The 19,209-nt window shown below is 35.1% G+C and overlaps 1 protein-coding gene across 9 annotated transcripts in view; it reads right to left on the bottom strand.

Annotated features, from left to right (window-relative positions):
* Positions 1-19,209, bottom strand: part of RBM26 (RNA binding motif protein 26) — a 92,479-nt gene that overhangs the window by 58,181 nt on the left and 15,089 nt on the right. For all 9 annotated transcript variants that reach the window (XM_012554149.2, XM_023726700.1, XM_023726703.1 and 6 more), the window contains exons 2-7: positions 7,917-8,035; positions 7,145-7,281; positions 4,740-4,828; positions 3,357-3,574; positions 753-1,013; positions 17-256 (exon numbers count right to left, since the gene is read on the bottom strand). In XM_012554149.2, the coding sequence (XP_012409603.1) occupies positions 17-256; positions 753-1,013; positions 3,357-3,574; positions 4,740-4,828; positions 7,145-7,281; positions 7,917-8,035 (1,064 nt within the window). The remainder of the gene's footprint in view (positions 1-16; positions 257-752; positions 1,014-3,356; positions 3,575-4,739; positions 4,829-7,144; positions 7,282-7,916; positions 8,036-19,209) is intronic.

The following is a 19,209-nucleotide window of genomic DNA, read 5'->3' as shown; positions in this document are numbered from 1 at the left end:
AAACATATTTACTTACCTGTGACAGGTGGGAGACTAGGTGGTAACGGACCTGGAGGTGGCACAGGGGGTCTAAGATTCACAGGTGGGGGTGTAAGAATTGGTGGAGGTGGAGGGAGTCCAGGAGGAGGTGGTCCTTCAACAACAGGAGGCTGTGCTGGGAAAGGCAGCATCCCAGGAAGATTCACATCTTCTACAACTACTGGGTCACTTCCATGATCAAAAGGGCACATGTCCCCTCTCATACAAAAACCCTTTTCTGTGAGGAATAACAGGAAAAAATGTAAAAGGCACTAAACATATAAATTTTCTCTAATTTAACAAAAATAAGATATTTAAAAATACAAATATTTTAAATGCTGGGCAAGTATAATTATTTCACAAGAGCCACCTGTTACTGCCAGTAACATAAAATACTATCAGTATTTTACCAATACCATACCAGTAAGATAATATGCCTAACGCACACATCAAAAAAAAATATATCATAAAATTAAATCAGTAGATATTTACGCTTGTTTGGTAAATGCCAGTAATATATTAAGACTGACATGTAAATAAACACTATTATTAAATTGATATTCAATAGTCAGTAGTGACTGAAGGTTTCAATATTGAGGAATTCATAAAGCAATTAAGACCAATTTTCCATTGTTGTCAGTATCAGAGGTAAGTTTTGAGTAACTGTATACAACTTAAAAAAATTTTACTCAATTGGAAATATTAATTCTTCATGAAGCGTGAAAAAGACTTACCATCATAGTCTCTACATCGTTTCTTTGGCATTGGTGGTCTCACATAAGAGTTATGGTCCACCTGGTCTTCATGAAATTCAGACCAACTTTCGGTAGTGTTATTACCATGATGAGTAGGAGCAATTACTGTAATAGTGCTGCTCAAAGTAGGTACAGGGTAGTGGCTGGATGAAATGCTAGGTACCGAAGAGACCGGAGTATAATTATTCTCTAATGGATCCGTTCTATCCAAGTCGTATTTAGGTTTTACTAGATCTCTTTCTGCAACAAAATATAAATGACGTAAATCTACACTCTATAAAAAATACCAAGTCCCCCCTCTACAAAGTAGTGAAATTTAGCAAAACAAAGAAACTATTTCGTTTTTTGCATAATCCTCCTTTTCCTTTAAAAGCTATTCAATTAATATACAACATTCCAAGATAAGCTGTTTCTATTCAACATGACTAAACTATAAAAATAAGTTACTGTACATTCAAACATGATATTTTCATTTATCAATCAATAATATCTACAAACACTAAGCTCTTACAATTAACTCTTACAATTAAATTAGTTTTCTACAGTAAAATACCCTTTCAGCGTATTCCAAAACAGGTTTGCCTTCAGCTAGAAAGGACTGCAGGCAATAAAGTTGCTGAACTTAATGAGGTTTTTTTTTTCTTGTAATTCTCTTTACAGAAAAAACAAGGTCTTTTACTTTTCTCACTGAAATCTTAGTATGCATAACAACCTCAGCCCACAAAACAAAACATACAAGTATAGTTATTCTTCCTGTCATGAACATTTAGTTGTCATCCAACTAAACACTCTAGTAGAGCTTTCTGCATTGAACACTACTTATTAAAGATGAGAACAGATGACCCAAGGTGGGGGGAAGGAGTTGATATTAAACATGAACAAAGAAACTAACTAGGCTGTCTATGGTCCCAAGAATGGAGAAAAGGTATGAAGGAGATTAGTCAAGTGAAGCAATGTGCAGAGAGGCCTAGTACACCCAGATCACAGGCAAAAACAAAAACAAGAAACTCAAAAAAAAAGAGCACTCGAGAAGTACAGGATTCATCCTGAGACCCAAAATAATATTTTCTAAAGACTAAATGTGAGGGTCCAATAAGGTTGCAATGGTAGCAAAAATCTAAGCTTCAATAAAGTTGTTTTACTCACAGATGTGTTAGTTGTTTTACTGCCTGCAACATCTTATTTTCAATAACACATACTGGAAGAAAAATTATACATGATAGAAATGACATTCTCTTGTGAACAGAGACATCTGAAAGATTTTTAAAAACTTTTTGAGATATAACTGAGATACGATAATCTGCATATATTTAAGGCGTACAATTTAATGAGTTTTGACCTATGTACATACCTGTAAAACCATCATCACAGTCAAGATAATGAACATATTCTTCACCCTCAAAAGCTTCCTCGTGTCAGAAAGATTAGTCCAAAGGACTAATGGACCACAACTACCACAGCCTCAACCAGACTGAGTCCAGTACAACTAGATGGTGCCTGGCTACCACCACTGACTGCTCTGACAGGGATCACAATACAGAGTCCCGGACAGAGCTGGATAAAAATGTAGAACAAAATTCTAACTCACAAAAAAAGATCAGACTTACTGGCCTGACAGAGACTGGAGAAACCCTGATAGTATGGCCCCCAGACACCCTTTTAGCTCAGTAATTAAGTAACTCCCGAGGTTCACCATTCAGCCAAAGATTAGACAGCCCCATAAAACAAAACACTAACAGAGCACAACAGTCCAGGGACAAGGATTAGAAGGCAGGAGGGGACAGGAAAGCTGGTAATAAGGAACCCAAGGTTGAGAAGGGACGCAGTGACATGTCGTGGGGTTGTTAACCACTGTCATAAAACAACATGTGTACCGTTTAATGAGAATCTACTTGTTCTGTAAACCTTCGTCTGAAGTACAATTAAAAAAAAAAAAAAGTCTCCTGTGTCTTCTATAATCCACCTCTCCTTTACTCCATCCTCAGGCAACCAGAATGGCTTTCCGTCACTATAGATTAGTTGCATTTTCTCAAAATTTTTATACATATATACTCTATTTTGTCTGACTTCTTTCACTCAGCGTAACTATTCTGAGATTTATCCATATTGTTGCATGTTATCAGTGGTTCGTTGCTTTTTACTGCTAAGCTGACATGAACATTTGTGTAAATGTCTTTGTGTACACATATGCTTTCACTTCTCTTGGGTAAATACCTAGGAGTGGAATAGCTTGGTCAAAGTGTATGTGTAGGTTTAACATTTTAAAGTACTGCCAAACTGTTTTCCCAAGAGTTCGGTTCATCTACATCCTCATCAACATCTGGTACTGTCAGTCTTTTTAATTTTAGCCATTTTGACGGGGTATGTAGCAATAATTCATTGTGGTTTTAATTTATATGAAATACAACTTCTTAAAAGAAACTTTTAAAAAGCATTCTCTTGGACAACAAAATACATCAAAATAAAAAACATGAAGGCAACGTCAACAAAATTAAAACAACTAAAATTTAAAAACAATGAAATAAGTACTTTTTCACAATAAAAGAATGCCAACCAAAATACACGTAGATATGCATTATTTACCTCTGCTTCGGGTTCTGCTTCTGCTTCTGGTCCTGCTCCTGTCTCTATCTCTGTCACGCAGTCTCTCTTTACTCCAACTTCGACTACGACTCCTGCTGTAACTGCGACTCCGCCCGCGTCTTCTATTGTACCGATCTCTGTATGAATCTCTTCGAGGAGGGTTTCGGTCATAATCTCTTTTGCGAGAACGATCATCTTTCTTCCTCTCATCACGACTTCTGAAGAAACATATGATCAATTTTATGTAAATAATTTTTACATGGATACAGAAAAAACTCAAATTATATGCCAAAGTTATAACTAATTCTTGTAACATCATAATTCTTCACCCCACAACCAGAAAACTAGATTGCGATTACTCAAACGACTGAAAAAAACTGAGTACAATCTGTTTAAGTACTCTAAAACCTGCTTAAAAGAAAAAAAAAAACTGACTTAATCCTTCGTCTTATATGTATCCCTATCTATAATACACTTAGGCATCTGTACATATAGGCATGTATCTACACATATGCCATATAGTACGTACTGTTTTGTACTTCAAGTCTCATATACACAGGCATGAATCACATACTTTGTACTCTAAATGCTTCTGAAGCCTTCACAGGAAAAATAATTTATTCACACTAGAGGGAATCTTTGGGAAAAAAAAAAAAAAAAAAAAGCCTCAAATTAAGATTCCACTGGAGCAGAACAGAATTTCAAATTCTAATGGAATCCAGACTTTCTGGAGCCATGGAGGCTGGATGAACCTCTGAAACTATCGCCCTGAAATAATCTTTAAAGCTTAAACCAAAAGTATCCCCTGAAGTCTCAAAACCAAACAATTTAGCTTAACTAGTAAAACTTAAAAGAGCACTGTGCTCTTTTAAGATTTGGGATCAAACTGACAACAGCAACTCAACAGATTAGATAGGAAACTTAGGGGGCAGTGAGTTCAAGTTAATGGGGAAGGAACAACACCGAAAAGGAGAGTGAAAATGGTTGCACAATGCAAAGAATGTAATCAGTGTCGGTGAATTGTACATTCAGAAATTGTTGAGCTGGTGTATATTGTGCTGTGTATATTTTCAACAACAAACATAAAATCAATTATATTAAAAAAAAAAAAAGATTCCACCAGAATCTGAAGTTAGGAAATAATAAAAGCTAATATTATTGAGTATTTACTGTATGTCAAGCTCTGTTCTAAATCTTACTTCTAGCAACTACAAATCTGATACAGATTTTCTCAGTAGGAAAGGAACTAGTCATGGTTATACTTTTCTATACCAATAAAATAGTGGAAGTTACTTGTCCCTATGTAAAAGACAAGAGGGGTGTAAATATTCATATAAAAGGTAACCAAAATCTAAATTGAGAATGACTAAATGAACTCATCACCTATTTTCTCTGTAGCGTGAGCTTGACTGGGGAGGACTGTGATTTAGCCTTCTAGAAAACTTCTTCTCTCGCTCTTCCTCCTTCGTGATCTGAAACAAACAAAAGCGTGTATAAAGTTAGCAACAGCCATTCCTTATCATGTTATTATTTCAATGGCTTAATTAATATTAAAATACAAGAGTCAATAAATTGTTTTCTAAAGGCATTCCAATACAGTAAATTTCTCTATTAAGTACAATCATTTAAGTTAACCACAAAGACTTTCACTGTATCCACAGCATTTAAACGCAGACTATCATAAGGAATTGTGAGAGTTCTGAATGATTCAGTGGATAACTCAAGTTGCGATACATGCTCCTTTGTCACTGCCCCTTCTTCCTTCCTGCTGCCACTCCACTTATCCTGTCTGCATTCCAGACAGCCATACACTAAAGATGATAGAGCAGAAAAATAGAAAAAGACCCAGAGCTACCATACTAGCCCTACACAAGCCCAACCTCAGAACTCTTTCATATGAGACAGAAATATAGACTCTTGTAAGTTTTCTTACATTTTAAAAAATTTTTGTTGTACATAATTCAATCTAATCCTGATATACTCAACAATATGTATCAACTTTTTTATGCAGCTGCTATCAAAAATGATATAAATAGCAAAATGTAAAAAAGATTTCAGATATATTTTTAACTAAAACAAATCATAAAACTAACCTATATAGAATGATTCCAGTTGGGGAAAAATATTCTAAGTGTTGGAAAAATCTGGAGTAATACATCTGAAACTAGAGTAATCACAGGGGATGTTCTTTTATATAAATACATACACATGTAAGTAAATATGCTCAGATGTGCAAATAGATAAAAATACAATTGAGATTATATAATTATACTACATTACATAATAAATATGTATTACTTATAGAATCTGAGAAAAACATACAGAATATGAGGGTAAAAACAAAGGTCACAACCACAGCTCCCACCACAGAACAATCTCTCAACAATGATAGCAGCTACCATTGACTGAGAACCTTCCATGTGCCACACACTATGCCAGGTGCTTTATATACTTATTCCTCACAACTGACGTAATATTTCCATTTCACAGAGACTGAGGTTCAGAAAAGTACTGTTCTGAGGGTCACAAAGCACTATGTGGTTCAGTCAAAAACTTAACCACGATTTGTGTGACCCTGAAGTTAGGGTGGAAACTGTGGTGGCATGGCAGTTAGAGCTACAGCTGCAAACCAAAAAGTTGGCAGTTCAAACCCACCAGGCGCTCCCTGAAACCCTATGGGGCAGTTCTACTCTGTCCTATAGGGTCACTGAGTCGGAACTGACTTGACAGCAACGGTTTTTAAAGCGAGGCTAAACGTGGAAAGACACTGGCTTGACCAAAAAAACCAAACCCATTGCCATCGACTCAGTGCCAACTCACAGCGATCCTACAGGACAGAGGAGAACTGCCCCAGTAGGGTTTCTAAGGAGCAGCTGGTGGATTCAAACTGCTGACCTTTTGGTTAGCAGCCGAGTTCTTAACCACTGTGCCAAGAATTATTTGAATTATATGACTATTAAACAAGAGTTATAGAGAAACTTATAAAAGAGATAAAATTTTTAAAACCTGTTAAAGTGTGAAGTCATTTCCATTGTCTGTGAAGGTCCTTTAATTGACTACCTTAAAAAATAGCCCCCTACTAAATGTATGTAGCATAGAAGCAAACAGATCTACTGTCAGTCTAGTTATTTACATAGAACACTAATAATAAGACTCCATGGCTATAAGATACTATTCAGAAAAGAAATAACCATAAACGTGAGACTGCTATCCTGAGAAAGGACTGGCCCTTGGCTGGCACCTGGGAACTCGGATTTTGGTTAAGTTCCCACCATTCCCTGATAAGAATGGCTCACTGTGCCTGAACTGTTTGTGTAAACAGTATGTTTTATGCTGAAAACTTGCTTTCATTCTGGGAGTGTGAAATTTTGGTATATGCTAGGCAGAGGTTGCCTATGTAACCAGTCCCTAGTAAAATCCTAGGGCACTGAGTCTCTAATGAGCTTTCCTGATAGACATTTCACATACTTTTCTCACAATTCATTGCTAGGGAAATTAAGCACATCCTGCAATACTCTACTTGGAAAAGACTCTTGGAAGCTTGCATCTGTTTCCCCCTGAACTTCGTCCCATCTACCTTTTCCTTTGCTGATTTTGCTTTGTAACCTTTTGCTGTAATAAATCATAGCAGTGAATACAACTATATGTTGTATCCTGTGAGTCCTCTTAGTGAATCATCAAACCTGAGGATGGTCTTGGAGACTCCCAACACAGAACAGCAAATAAAACTATTTAATTATTCCTGATATGTATTTAAAGAATGCGTAAAGTATAACACAAATCCTTACCTCTTCTTTCTTTATATCTTTTTCTTGGTGCTGAAAAAATTCTACCTTTAGGCTTCCAGATGATGGCTGCTCTGGAGGAGGGAGATAACTCTTTGTATTCACAGCATCAAAAAGTTTTTCCACAAATATCTGTGTCTCTAAAAATAAAACAAAAAAACACAGATTAAAAGACATTTGCTAAGATATAATTCTCCACCTCTACACATCAGATCTCTAATATGATAAAATATACCTTTGCTTTTATAAGCCTAGAAATTATACTAAGACCAATAGCTTCCAAATCAGTGTGCATGGCACACGTGCCATGGTTAATACTGATCTATTCAACTTTCCGGGTAGTGGGGCCAGAATGGCCCCAGCCTCTGAGCCAGTCACTTCCAGTGATGACTAGTCTCCTCCATCAACACTACCCAATGTGCCACACACAAATATTACTATTCTCTAGAGGAAGGCAAAGCGAAAAAAGCTGAGAAGCATTCTGCTAGACAACATTCTAATTTTCTAAGCAGTACTACAAACATTCATTTTCTTAATCTTTTTAACCTATGGGGGAAAAAACACTGGCATGCTTTAAGAATGAGCATAAGAATGTTAAAGAAACAAAAGGCTACCATTTTAAATGAGCTATGGATACATTCAGTAATCATTATCACTATTATCACTAACTGTAATTATTTTATATAGTAATTATTATAAAGCTGTTGCAGTTAAGATTCTGTGTCATAACGAGTTTCTTGTGGATAATCTTATCAGTAAATAACAAGTATCTTACCTTTCTGAAGAAATACATCTAGCTGATCAATACATAATGCCTTTAACTCTTTTTCACTTTTGTCTTTCTTTACCAAAGCCAGAACATATTTTGCTAGGGCTGATGGATCTGCATCACAGCTGAAGAAAAAAGCAATGTTGAAGAAAATGTAGCCATAAAAAACTGCATATTCTACAGAGTCCAATCACTAACCTAGTAGGTATGATAATTAAATGAGCCAATACATATAAAAAGCTCATAGAAGGCACTCAAGATAGATAAGCACTTCTCTCTTGTACTAATATACTTTACATGGTATACGCAGTCATCATCAATATCCTCCCAAATATATATTCTGTATATATTTAAAAACCAGTAGGCTTTATTATTAAAAAGAGAAGTTATAATCAACAAAGCATAAACAGTATCAAAATATCATAAATTAATATAATTAGTGTGGCCCCAGTAAAAACACCAAAGGCTTTTTTTTTCCTCCCAGGACTAGAGAAATAATAGCCAGGAAAACTGTGTGAGACAGTAATAAAGGAAAACTTGAAATGACACAATGAAATATATTAAACAAACAGCAGAAAAGTCTAGAAATAGATGCACATAAATACAGAATTTAATTTTATAAAGGAAGCATTCAAATCAATGAGGAAGAGATGAACCATGCCACAAACTATATTGAGACAACCTGGTAGTTACCTTTTTAAAAAAAACCAAGATGGGTCCATAATTCATTCTATATACCACAAAAAATTTAATTGTAAAATATACAATGTAAAAACATTAAACTATTAAAGTATTAGGAAAAAACCAAGAGCTGCTTTGTAACTCTGGAGTAATGAAGTCCTTTCTAATTATGACACAAAGACCATATATCATAAAAGAGATTAATCTAATTATATAAAAATCAAAACTTCAGAATGAAAACACAGAGTCAAAAGACAAGTGGAAAACAAGCTCAAACAGTTTAACACATCACAAAAAGCAAATCCCCTAACATAGAGTGTTTACCAATCAGTAACATTAACACCACGGGGGAAAAAAAAGACAAAGGATATGAACAAACATGTCACAGAAGAAGAAAGAAAAATGAGTTTTAGAAGAGTAAAAATTGAACCTCATTCATAAATATTAAACTACACTGAAATAACCATTTTTCAGCTATCAGGTATGCAAAATCCAAAAATATTAAAATATATTTTGGTGGCAATATAAACTATACTCTGGTGGAAAACAGGCAGTTTTCAAACATTACTAGTGATAAGAATAAACTGGTACACCCTAGGGAGAATATTCAGACAGTATCTATATATCGTTTGGGAAACCCTGGTGGTATAGTGGTTAAGAACTATGGCTGCTAACCAAAAGGATGGCATTTCGAATCCCCCAGGCGCTCCTTGGAAACCCTACAGGGCAGTTCTACTCTGTCCCATAGGGTCGCTATGAGTTGGAATCGACTCGATGGCAGTGGGTTTATTTTGTACATATATATACCCTTTGAGTTTTCCTAGGTGGCACAAGCAGTTTGTAATCGGCTGCTAACCTAAAGGTTGCTGGTCCAAATTCATCCAAAGGCTTCACAGAAGAAAAACCTGGCAAATAGCTTCCATAAAGATTACAGCCAAGAAAACCCCATGGAGGCAGTTGTACTCTGCACATGGGGTCGCCTAGACGACAAGTTTTGTTTTTGTGTTCTTAATACACCCTTTGGCTCAGCAAATCTACTATGAATTTATCCTACAGATACAGTTACATGTTCAAAATGATTATGTGTACAAGATATTTCGCTGTCAAACTGATTATAAGATCAAAAATCTGCAAATGTCCACTGACAAAGGACTAAAAAAATAAATTATACTGACTCTGCACAGGGACAGGTATCTGGCAAAGCACATAAAAAAGAATGAGGAAGTTTTCATAACTTGGATAAATTTTCACATTAATATATATTTAAATTTAAAAAGCAAGGGGGAGAAAAAAATTGTATATTACCATTGTGGAGCCCTGGTGGCACAGTGGTAAACAGCTCAGGCTGCTAACCAAAAGGTCAGCAGTTTGAATTCACCAGCTGCTCCTTGGAAACCCTATGGGGCAGTTCTACTCTGTCCTATAGGGTTGCTATGAGTCGGAATCGACTCAACAGCAATTGGCTTGATTTTGGGTATTACTATTTGGAGGGGGGCGGTGTAATAGATTTGGATTGGCTTTTGTATGAATAATAAACATATGGAAGGATAAACAAATAATGACAATGGTTACTTGTTAGGAAAATGGGAATTAAGTGAAGGCAGGATAGAGTCAGGAGGGAAAGTTTTTGATGCCTGAACCATGCTCATCCAACTAAAAAAAAAAAAAAAGAATCAGATAATGTTTTTCAACTAAGCTAAAATTTCTATCTATTTAATTAAAGATCATTTTATAAGTTAGGGTAAACAACAATAAAGTAATAGTAACAGTTAACCACTAACATTTACTGAATAGTTTGTGCCATGAATTGTACTCCATACTTTACATACCTAAAGTTCAAAGAATAAGAAATATACATACATTAAAATAATGCTAGAAAAGTAACACATATACCAAAAAGTCTCAATCTGTATACATATCTGAAACATAAAACAGTTCTACAAAAAGAACAGCAGTAACTTATGCCACTGAATCAGAAAGTCCATCTGAAGACAGTGGACAGCTGTAGTTGCACAGTAGAATGACCTATGGAAACCCGATCACAAGTGAAGTCAAGAGGTCTAATTCAATCATCTGTGTTTTGTTTTGGTATGCTTTATAAAAGCTGCACAGAAGTCAAATACAGTGTCAGAGCTGAGAATTGCTCTATTAAAGTACTAATACAGCATTTATTGTATGCTATGAGAATCCCTAGTCTACAACATTGCAGTGATTTTAGAATAGGAAGTCAAATTCTTCACTCTCCTGAAAATGTAGGTGCCTAATTCCCCACCCCTGGACAGTGGGCTGGACTTAGTGGCTTGCTTTTAACAAACAGAATATGGCAGCAGTGAGAGTGTCAGACTTGAGACTAGGTCATAAACGCACCATGGCATCCCTCATGCTCTCTCTCTTGTGCTACCTGTCCTAGAGAAATGAGATACCCTGTCATCAAGACACTCAAGCAGCCTTATGAAAAAAACCATGCACAGATAACTCCAGCCAATGGCCACAGGAGAACATATGAGTGAGCTTGAAGATGATTCTACGGTCTCAGCTGAACCTTGAGGAAAGTGAAGCCCTGGCAAACAGCCTGATTAAAATCTCATGAGAGACCCTGAGCCAGAAACACCCAGCTAAGCTGCTCGCAAATTCCTGGCCCACAAAAACTAAGAGAGAAGTGTCTGTAATTTAAAGCTAAGTTTCGGAGTAATTTGTTACTCAGTAATCATAAATCAATTTTTCTCATAAATCGATTTCCATTTATTTACCAAGACTTGAGGTGAGTTACAACTTAAACAAAAAGCAGGAAAAAACCCCATTTCATTGGCACATGAGAGATTTTTAAAAAGACTTTGTCTTTCAAATTTACTTCAACATACTTAACAATTGTTCTTTTAAATAGACAGAATGGCTTATGATTAAATTTCTCCTTCATGTTTTATCATAATAAGCATGGAATACTTAGATCTGTGATGAAATGACCATGATGAAATAGGACAATAACCTCATGATGTATATACGGATAGACTTACATCTGGTAATACCACATGAGGTATCATGAAACAATACTTATTCATTTTAGGTAACCTGAATAAGTTTAATCAACTAGATAATAATATAACTAGACATCAAGCTAAATCTACTTCAGTTTACTGGAAATCATATGATGCATAATATTATCTGTTATACTGTTTTATTGCAAGTGCTATTTATAAACAAGTTCAAAGTCTCTGAACTGAGTCCAAATGTTATATTTTGATTTAGCACTGAATGTGACCGTTGTGGTAAATTTTCAATTCAATACTAGCTTTTCTAATGATTTAACTGTCATTTTACATTTCTTTCAATGAAATACCAAAGCTATTCCAATTCCCATTCCGTAATTTTTTTTTAATGTTTTAAAAGTGAATTAAAACGTTAGCAGCTGAAAATAGGGAGAAAGACCTTGATAATTTTTGCAATTATTATGATCTATAGATCACAGTTTTATAAAACAGCAAGATATAATTTAATGTCACGTGTTCTGACCAACCTTTGCTCATCTTCTGAAGCAAGCACTTGAATTGAATTAAAAAAAAAAAAAAATTAATAGCCCCACCAACAGTCAAAACAACACATCAACTACCATACACAGAAATTTTAACTTCTTGAAATAGTCTGAAAGGCAGATTACTTTTAAAAATCTGTTAGGAGTTCAAACTATATAAGAGAGGCTAGGTTTATAATTTCACATTTAATAGCAAAACAGCTGAATGTGCATTTGGGAGGCAATTTTTGTTAAGTGCTTTAAGAAGTCACTCCATTTTTATTTCAATACTTTTTAAACCAAAGAGAAGATCCCTGCAAATAAAAACTGAGTAAAAATTTTAACCATAGAATTTTAATAATATACCAAAATGTTATGGATTAGACAGGCAAAACATCTCTCTTTTCTATTTGCCTTCATTAAAAGTACCAACGTTCAACTTCAGGGACAAGGACTAGAAGGCAGGAGGGGACAGGAGAGCTGGTAATAGGGAACTCAAGGCTGAGAAGAAGGGACAGTGTTCACATGTTGTGGGGTTGTTAACCATTGTCATAAAACTGTACTGTTTAACGAGAAACTATTTGTTCTATAAACCTTCATCTACAGTACAATAAGAAAAAAAAGAAAAGAAAGTGCCAATGTTCAAATGCTGTGTTTTATATATTTTTACAATTTAAAAAAGTGCCAGTGTTGCATCATCTAAACATCTAAAAATAACCTGCTACGTAAAATTAATGAAATAAAAACACTTAAGTGACCTAATTGAAAGATTATATTCAGAGATAACAAGCGGTTATTTTTTAAAAAAACTGTCTTCTCCATGACAATACTATTCGTGAGGAACTTAACTAGATCAGTTGCAACTGCTAGTGATAGGTCTGTGATATGAACAACTCATACACTGTCAAGAGCTAGACTTGGGGTCACTGAGTCAAAATCTACTCAACGGCACCTAACAACATACTACTAGCATCCTAGAAATGTGTGGAAAGAAAAGTGGGGCTTTTACAGATCAGGTAAAAATAAAAGAATCAAGTTTTTAAAATGTTTACGAACAAAAAATTAATACCGAAAGCGTGAGTAACTACCTTCCTACCTTAGAAAATAGCCCAGATTCCCACTGATTCTACATTCTGTAAGTACTTCTTGGCCAAGCAAAAAACATAATCTGCCAATAAAGCATGACTCTGACCACAGAGTGCTCAAACTCAAATCAATCACCCCTGTGTGCAGTTTGGGGGTGCGGAGGTAGGAGTAGGGAGAACACGAACAAAACAAACTGCAGAATAAGAAAGGCATGAGACATGACCGACCAACAGCATTTGTGGAGTGGGTGGGTGACCAACTTAAGTATTCAATAAGCTAAACAAGATTTAAAAAACCTCCACCAGCCTGAGCCTGGAAGAACTAGATGGTGCCTGGCTACCACCACCAACTGCTCTGACAGAGATCAAAATACAGAGTTCAGGACAGAGTGGGAGAAAATTCAAATTCACAAAAAAAAAAAAAAAGACCAGACTTACTGGTCTGACAGAGACTGGAGGAACCCGCGAGACTATGACCCCTGGACACCCTACTAACTCAGAACTGAAGCCACTCCTGCAGCCCACTTTCAGCCAAAGATTAGACAGGCCTATAAAATGACACACGTGAGGCACATGCTTCTTAGTTCAATCAAGTACAGGAGACCAAATAGGCAACTCTTGCCCAAAAGCAAGATGAGAAGGCAGGAAGGGACAGGAAAACTGGGAACCCAGGGTAGAAAGGGAGAGAGTGAGGACACAAGGTGGGGTTGCAACCAATGTCACGAAATAATTTGTGTATAAATTTTTGAATGAAAAACTAATTTGTGCTGTACATTTTCACATAAAGCACAATGAATTTAAAAAAAAATGTAAAAATATGAAATGTTTGGGGAAAAAATTAAATCATATAGCTGCAATAAAATGAAAATTGAGAACTTGAGAGAAAACACTGCTGTTCTCCTATGTAACACAGAGTGCCACTGCTTTCAGCTCTTGGTGCCACACTTCTATAAGTATACAAACAAACTCCAACAGACTTTTAGAAAATGACCAGGATGGTAAATGGCTGTCATTATCATATAGCTCACTAGGGATTCTCAGTCTGGAGAACTGAAATGCCAGAGAGAATTTGTTAAGTTTTCAAATAACAGAAGGGATATCACAAGGAAGAAGGAATACATATATTCAACATATCCTCCATGAGATGTAATTAGAATCAGTAAGTGGAAGCAACAGATTTTAGCTGAAAATAAAGATTGACTTTTTTAATAATCAAAGGCCTCCCAAAGGCAGAATAAACTGCCTGAAAGAGAGTTCTACATCATTGGAATGATTTTAACAGTCCTTGGCAGGTAAGCATTAGACTGAATAGTAAATCTCTCCAAAACGTGAATGTAATCCTGAAGTTTAATTTTGTTCACAAGATATTGTGCAAATATGTGAGATATAAGATAATATCTGTTCAATTACTGATCTGTAAATATTAGTAATAAAAGTAACTTTAAAATTATAGAAGGCATAAAATATACATCATGAATGATATTTTGTCAAAAAAATGTATCAAAACTAAAAAATTGAACATCTGCATATGTACAGCCTCTGAGCCTAACACAGTACTGGGATAAAGTACTGAGTAAGTGAGAGCAGGAGAAACAGAGTATATGTACAAATCTATCTCACTAGATCAATAGCTCTTTTTTGTCAGGGACCATGCCTTTTTCATCTTCATGAACAGGTAGTAAGTAAAATAAATGTTTTACTGATTATGTTGGTTTTGGTGATTATCACAAATATCACATTCACCATCAAAATCATTTAATAAGCATTTACTATGTATTAGCCACTGTTCTAGATCCTGGGGATACAACTTTGAACAAAAGATGAAGTCCCTGTCCTTACAGAATTTAAATTGCGGGTATAAGGGAATAACAGACAATACCTACAACATGCACACACATACAATATATAGATAGTACTCAGAAGAAAAATAATGCAGTATAAAAGGATAAAGTATGGAGAAGGAGAGAGGAAGAGAGAGAGGAAGGAAGGGAAGAGAGAGAAAAAAGAAGAGAGGGTGGGAGGAACAAGAGTGAATATTATGTAAAATTGTCAAGGATGGACACTGATGAAATGACATTTAAACAGGATGTGAATGAAGTGACAGCAAGCCTGTGGATATCTGGAAAAAGAAGAGCTCAGGCAAAAGGAACTCAACAAAAACGGCCTGAGGTGGGAGACTGCTCGGCATATATGATGAACAGTAAGGAGTCCAATGGGATAGAGCAAAGTGAGAGTCCATGAACATTTGGATTTCCAATGTGTCACTCTCCAAGGATTTAAAAATAACTGCTTCAACGAGCTTTAGCAAATTATTTATCTAAACCACTATAAAATCATTCAAATCAGTAGTTTTAAAGGCATAAAAAATAAAACCTTTATCTGAATATATGTAGTAAGGATACAACTAATAAGCTTCACGTATACCCCTGAAAAGTATGACCTAGGAGGGTCATTTTCTTCCAGCTATATCTGGGGAGGGATATACACACACTAAGTAAGTTAGAGAATACAAAACAATACAGAAAATCAAATGTTATAATAAATCTCCCAAAAAAACTGAATTTTCTTAAGTAGTACTTTAAATAACAAATTAAATCACCTCTAGACATAAAGGTTATAATTAATCCTCCTGACACATTAATCATATTAGTGTGTTAGTTTTAACTTTTTAATTCAGTAATGAGATTAAATACAGTAATGAGATTACAAGTAAAGAAAGCTATAACACTCCAGTACAATATTTTTCAAAGTTGTGTTTTGTTCAAGTTTCTTGGAGTTTTCAGAAATTCAATGGAAGATAACTGAAAAAATTTAAACCAAGTTTCCGTTTTCAGTAATTCTGAAAAAAGGAGCTGGAGGTGGTAGTGGGAATTAAAACTTAAATTTAAATATGTTAAATCAGTAACTTTGGAACACGGATATACACCCACGTCTGTTCCCACCAAATTTTCATTTTATATTCCAAAAAATATCTAATTTGCATCAGAGTCATGATTCTATTCTGTACTTACTTTAAAAAACTCAGATTTCATTGCAACAAATACGATACATATATTAAAACATTCAATTATAGTAGTTTATAATACACATTCATGCAATTCAAATAAAAAGGTAGAAATAGGTTTGCACATAGTAGCTACAGCAAAGGTTAAGCATTAAGGGTTAAATTAGTATACACACAGTTCCTCCTTCAAAATAAAATCACTGCCACAAATAAGCATATCTAAACACAATCCATCCATGAGCATCACATGAACCATTTATCACTGAAAAAACTTATCACAATATATATAATTATAACAAAACTATTCAAAGTCAGTTCCTTCATTCCCCTATTATCACCCCAAGAAATAGCAGGATTCCTTCATACCTTTAGAATAGTGGTTCTCAAACTTTTGGTCTTGGGATCCTTTTATGCTTTAAAATTATAAGATTCCAAAGAGCTTTTGTTTAAAAGGCTTACATCAATATTTACCATATAAGAATTAAAACTTGGAAATTTTCTTAATTATTTAAAGTAATGATAATAAACCCATTATAATTTAAGATAAATATATTATCTTTTACGAAAAAATAACTATATTTCCCAAAAAAAAATAAAAATTTAGTGAGAACAGTGTCAATGTTTTTACATTTTAGCAGATATCCTGAATGTCTGGCTTAATAGAAGACAGATGTATTCTCATATATGCTTCTGCATTCAATCTGTTGTGATATGTTGTTTTCATTGAAGTGTATGAAGAAAATACAGTCTCACACAGATCAACAGTTGAAAAAGTGGGGAGCTCACATACCCCATGAAAGAGTCTCAGGAAACACCAGGAGTCCTCAGATCAAACTTGAGAACTACTGCTTCACAAGCTATTTACAAAGTATCTACTAAGTGTCTAATTCAAGTTAATCTTCATAGTCTCCAAGATAAGGCCCAATAATAAGAACATAAAACCAAGTAAAACTCTATACCATCCAGTGCAGAGCAGTAGCCCAGATAGCTGTGGTTGCAACATCATGCCACGGAATTCTCCCCTAAAAGTGTAACTGCAGGTGCAACGAACATGGTAATCAAAATCATAACTCCACTTTTACTACATGCTGTATATTCCAACTGATATTTCAGGAAGATTTGAGTTCTGTGGGAGAGGATCAGCTCACAAAGGCTACATCAGTCCGCATTCTATCCAATAACAGAACAGATATGAAGTAATTTATCCCCCTTCTGTTATATAAAAGGAGAGGAGAGGCTAGGGACTATCTTCTCTCATGACCAAGAAAAGGTCAAATTATTTTTTAAAAATAGCACTAAGACTAAAACCAGTTGTCATCAAGTCAATCTAACGCATGGCGACCCCATGTGTATCAGAGTAGAACTGTGCTGCACAGGTTTTCAATGGCTGCTTTTTCAGAAGTAGACTGCCAGGACTTTCCCCTAAGGCACCTCTGGTTGGACCAGAACCTCCAACCTGTGGGGCATTAAGTGTTTGCACCACAGAGGGACTCCACCACTATGATGAGAAATCTGAAAAGCCTAGTTTTGTCATTCTGTGTTTGGGGTATATTTATAAAAAAAATTAAGTCTGGCTATTACTGTGTGGCTGCATATTATATATATTCACTTATCAGTCTTAATTTCTAATACTACTACCACAATCATGCTGAAATTTTTTCATTTAAAAAGAATTGTTCTAGACATTTTTTAGCTCACAAATCCCAAGACAAAGAAAACAGCCTCAGTTTTTCATCTAAGAGCCGAGCTACTCTGCCAATTTAGAAATAAGCAGAGGATCAAATAAAAAAAGGTAAGATTCACAAATAATTTATAAACCTGCCAAACACCAAAATGAATGTTATGGGACTACTAAAGGATGAAATATGATAAATGTTTTAAAGTTGTAAGATGCCTTTAGCCCTAAGAATATGCATCAGTTAAAATCTGGAGACTATATTTTAAGTACTATTCCCTTCGAATCCCATTTTGTCCTCTAAGCAAAATTGTTAGCCTTTCCTAGAAGCAGTCTGCTATTGTAAAAAAGCACTGGACTGGATTCTAAAAAACCTGTGATTTCAGATTTCTAACATAGTGTTGTATCTACTTCATTCATTAGTTATATAATCCTGAATTAGCATTTTATTTCTCTAGGCTTCAGTTTTCTCATTTTTAAAACAAAGGCACTGAACCATAAGTACGAAAAAGTGGATTCTTTTTAGAAAGAAAATGCTAAACTTCTGCATCACTGCACCTCCTTCCTTTCCCAGTAACTTTTAGTTAATTGAACTTCAAAATAATTAAACGTGTAGAACATTAGAAGCTTCAAGAATTTTTTTTTTCCCCTCTAGGTCTACAAGAGACATAGAATCCCCTTTTCCCAACACTCATACACAAATCTTCACCCTTTGAGAGTTAAACAATGCCTAAATTCTACTAAATAGAAACACTGTATATATTTCCCCTAAATTAACCAGTCTAAGATGTCTCTCCTTTTTGAATCTAAAGATCTGTACATATGTCTATCTGTGCCTATTTCTACTACTGTTAAATTGTAACTATTGGTGTGCTTGTCTGTTTCCCCCACAGAGATTCTAGGTTACTATTTGCCTTTTCCCCCAGAACATATCACAATAAGTTGAAAAGTATCAACTAATGACCAACATTATACAAGGACATACTAGATACGCTGTACATCAATCAAAACAAAAATTCTCATAGTTTATGTCAAACCCAATTATGACAAGTATAAAGGCATACTAACAAGTTCAGAGATTTAAAAAAAAAAGTTCAATAAAAACATTTCTAGCATTTTGACAAGCCATTCCTAGTTGCCTTTTTTCCCCATATCCTGCTAAGATAGCACTCTGATTCATTCAGTATATATGTTCCATATATTTCCTTCTTCTCCCTTCCCATGTCCCAGACTAAGGAGTATCACCTGTCAGAGACCAAGTTTAAGCATTTCACAACTCATCTTAAAACTAGAATAGAGAGTATGGCCCCCAGACACACTTTTAGCTCAGTGGTGAAGTCATTTCC

This window comes from Trichechus manatus, unplaced genomic scaffold (assembly GCF_000243295.1).
Source record: "Trichechus manatus latirostris isolate Lorelei unplaced genomic scaffold, TriManLat1.0 scaffold00013, whole genome shotgun sequence".
NCBI lineage: Eukaryota > Metazoa > Chordata > Mammalia > Sirenia > Trichechidae > Trichechus > Trichechus manatus.
This window is presented reverse-complemented; position numbering and strand designations above follow the sequence as displayed.